The sequence below is a fragment of the Chondrus crispus genome, genomic scaffold (assembly GCF_000350225.1).
Source record: "Chondrus crispus Stackhouse genomic scaffold, scaffold_80, whole genome shotgun sequence".
Lineage (NCBI taxonomy): Eukaryota > Rhodophyta > Florideophyceae > Gigartinales > Gigartinaceae > Chondrus > Chondrus crispus.
This window is the reverse complement of record NW_005178726.1, coordinates 302,492-304,443: the sequence shown is the minus strand read 5'-3', so window position 1 is coordinate 304,443 and position 1,952 is coordinate 302,492. Positions and strand designations below refer to the sequence as shown.

The following is a 1,952-nucleotide window of genomic DNA, read 5'->3' as shown; positions in this document are numbered from 1 at the left end:
CACCCACCGTAGCATCCCTCCTGCCCCGCCATACTTCCCAGTGGGACTCATCATAGTTGAGGTAACATGCGCCTGTGGTGAGTGGACATGCTTCACAAAGTCGACGGTGCACAGTACCCAGGGTACCAAGGGTGTACCAAGGGTGTACCAAGGGTACAGTAGTGTAGTATTTTTGAATCGCGCGTACGTGTGTACTGTGGTGTTCGCTTTACAGATGGATTGGGCTAGTGGAGCGGGAACGGAGGCGAGTGCGGTTTGCGCGTTGACAAAGCAAAGTAGAAGGCATCTGTGACTGCGTCTGCGTTGTTTTGTTGAGCATGCAATGCACAGATGAATGGAGGTGGAGTTTGTAACAGTGGAGTTTGTAACAAGCGATGGTTTCTTTGCAGAGCTGCAAAGAAATCTCGTCGCCCCTCCTGCCATGAGCGCCATGAGCGGAGTTAGAATTTCTCGCGTGCCTTGATTCTGTTGCGCTAATTTTAGTGTAATGCATGCGCAGCATTCTCCACGGAACCAGGTGCCACGTCGGCTATGGCGCGATGGGGGCGTGTGATTGGGTGGGGGTTTGAGTGACGAAGCCAGCGGGGACAGCGCGCTGGCCCGGCCGCTAATTCCATTCCCGGCGAAGGGACCAGCTGGGGGCGAACGGGGGAGGGGGGGGGGGGGAGGGGGGGCGCGCATTGGGCAGCGCCGGGCGGTCGCCAAGCACGCCGGTGGAATGGGCATCCATATGTTGCGCTCTGCATGGCAATGACAAGGACGGGGATGTGATTCGGTTGGGGCCCGGGCCACAGAGGCGTGCGAGAGTAGCGGGGCGAACTCGCACTAGTGTTACGGCCCGAATGAATTGCACGGGAGGCAGTGGGGCAATTCCTGTGTGGGCGCGAGCGGGCGCGAATGAAAGGCGAATGAAAGGCGAATGAAAGGCGAATGAAAGGCGAATGAAAGGAGCGGCTCTCCACCGCGGCGCGCGGCGCGGCAGACGGGACGGAAAGGCGTGGCACGGCTGCGGGTCGGTGGTTTTGCGGCGGGTGGGCGCGCGGAGGCAAATGCTTCTGCGCGGGGCAAGCGACGGCAATGACACATGCTCGGAGCGCGTGGCAGCGGCGAGCCGGGCTTCGGCAAGTGACGCACGCCGAGGCAATGCGACGGTGTCCCACGGAAGCGCGTGGCGAAAGGGCGTCGCGGCCAATGAGGCGCGAGATGGGCCGCTTGCGGAGACTGCTGGGCATGCGTCACGCTGCAACTGCTGGTTTGCACGGTTTGCCTCATATGAGGTCAGGCGTGGCCAAGTATGAGGCTGCCATTTTTTTTGGAAAAATATATCGGGTAAATGGAATATTAATTGTCGTCTGGACGACAGAGTGTGGACGACAAATGACCTCATCCGAGGCCATCTGAGGCCATCTGAGGCCATCTGAGGCCATCTGAGGCCATCTGACCTTATGAGGCTGTCTTTCAACTGCCTTTCGAGTGACGGAATCAACGAGAGAAATTACATCACACGTGTGCGCCCGGAGCCGAGCTCTCATCACGCCTCGCCCCCTACAGTGGCCTACTGTAGTAGATACCATGTCCCACGCAAGTGTTAGTCCTATCACAGACTTAACATATCCAGTCCAAGCGTGACACTTGCCCCTAGATATCTGTCGATATGAGATAGCATTCGCAACAATAGTCATTGAATAAAGCATATGCATATATGCCATATACATACGTTAGTCCTTGGCCCCCGTCCTGTTGAACGTTGGATAAATAAACACACGATCGTGCTCGCACGCGAGGATGCGAGCCGCGAATGTGCGAGCCGCGAATGTAGCGCGTGCGAAGACCCGCGCCAACAGCTGTATGCGCGCCCCGCACGGAGCCACAGTCAAAAGCTCGTGCCGACCCTGGACCCGCCTTGCGCTCCCCCCCCCCTCCTACTCGCGTACATTCCCCCGTCCGCCACG

The 1,952-nt window shown here is 58.4% G+C and overlaps 1 protein-coding gene across 1 annotated transcript; it reads right to left on the bottom strand.

The window, feature by feature from the left end:
• Positions 1-1,268: 1,268 nt before the first annotated feature.
• CHC_T00007679001 (hypothetical protein) lies at positions 1,269-1,682 on the bottom strand. Its single transcript, XM_005711306.1, has one exon. It carries the CDS (start codon positions 1,680-1,682, stop codon positions 1,269-1,271), a length of 414 nt encoding a protein of 137 aa, XP_005711363.1.
• Positions 1,683-1,952: the final 270 nt, after the last annotated feature.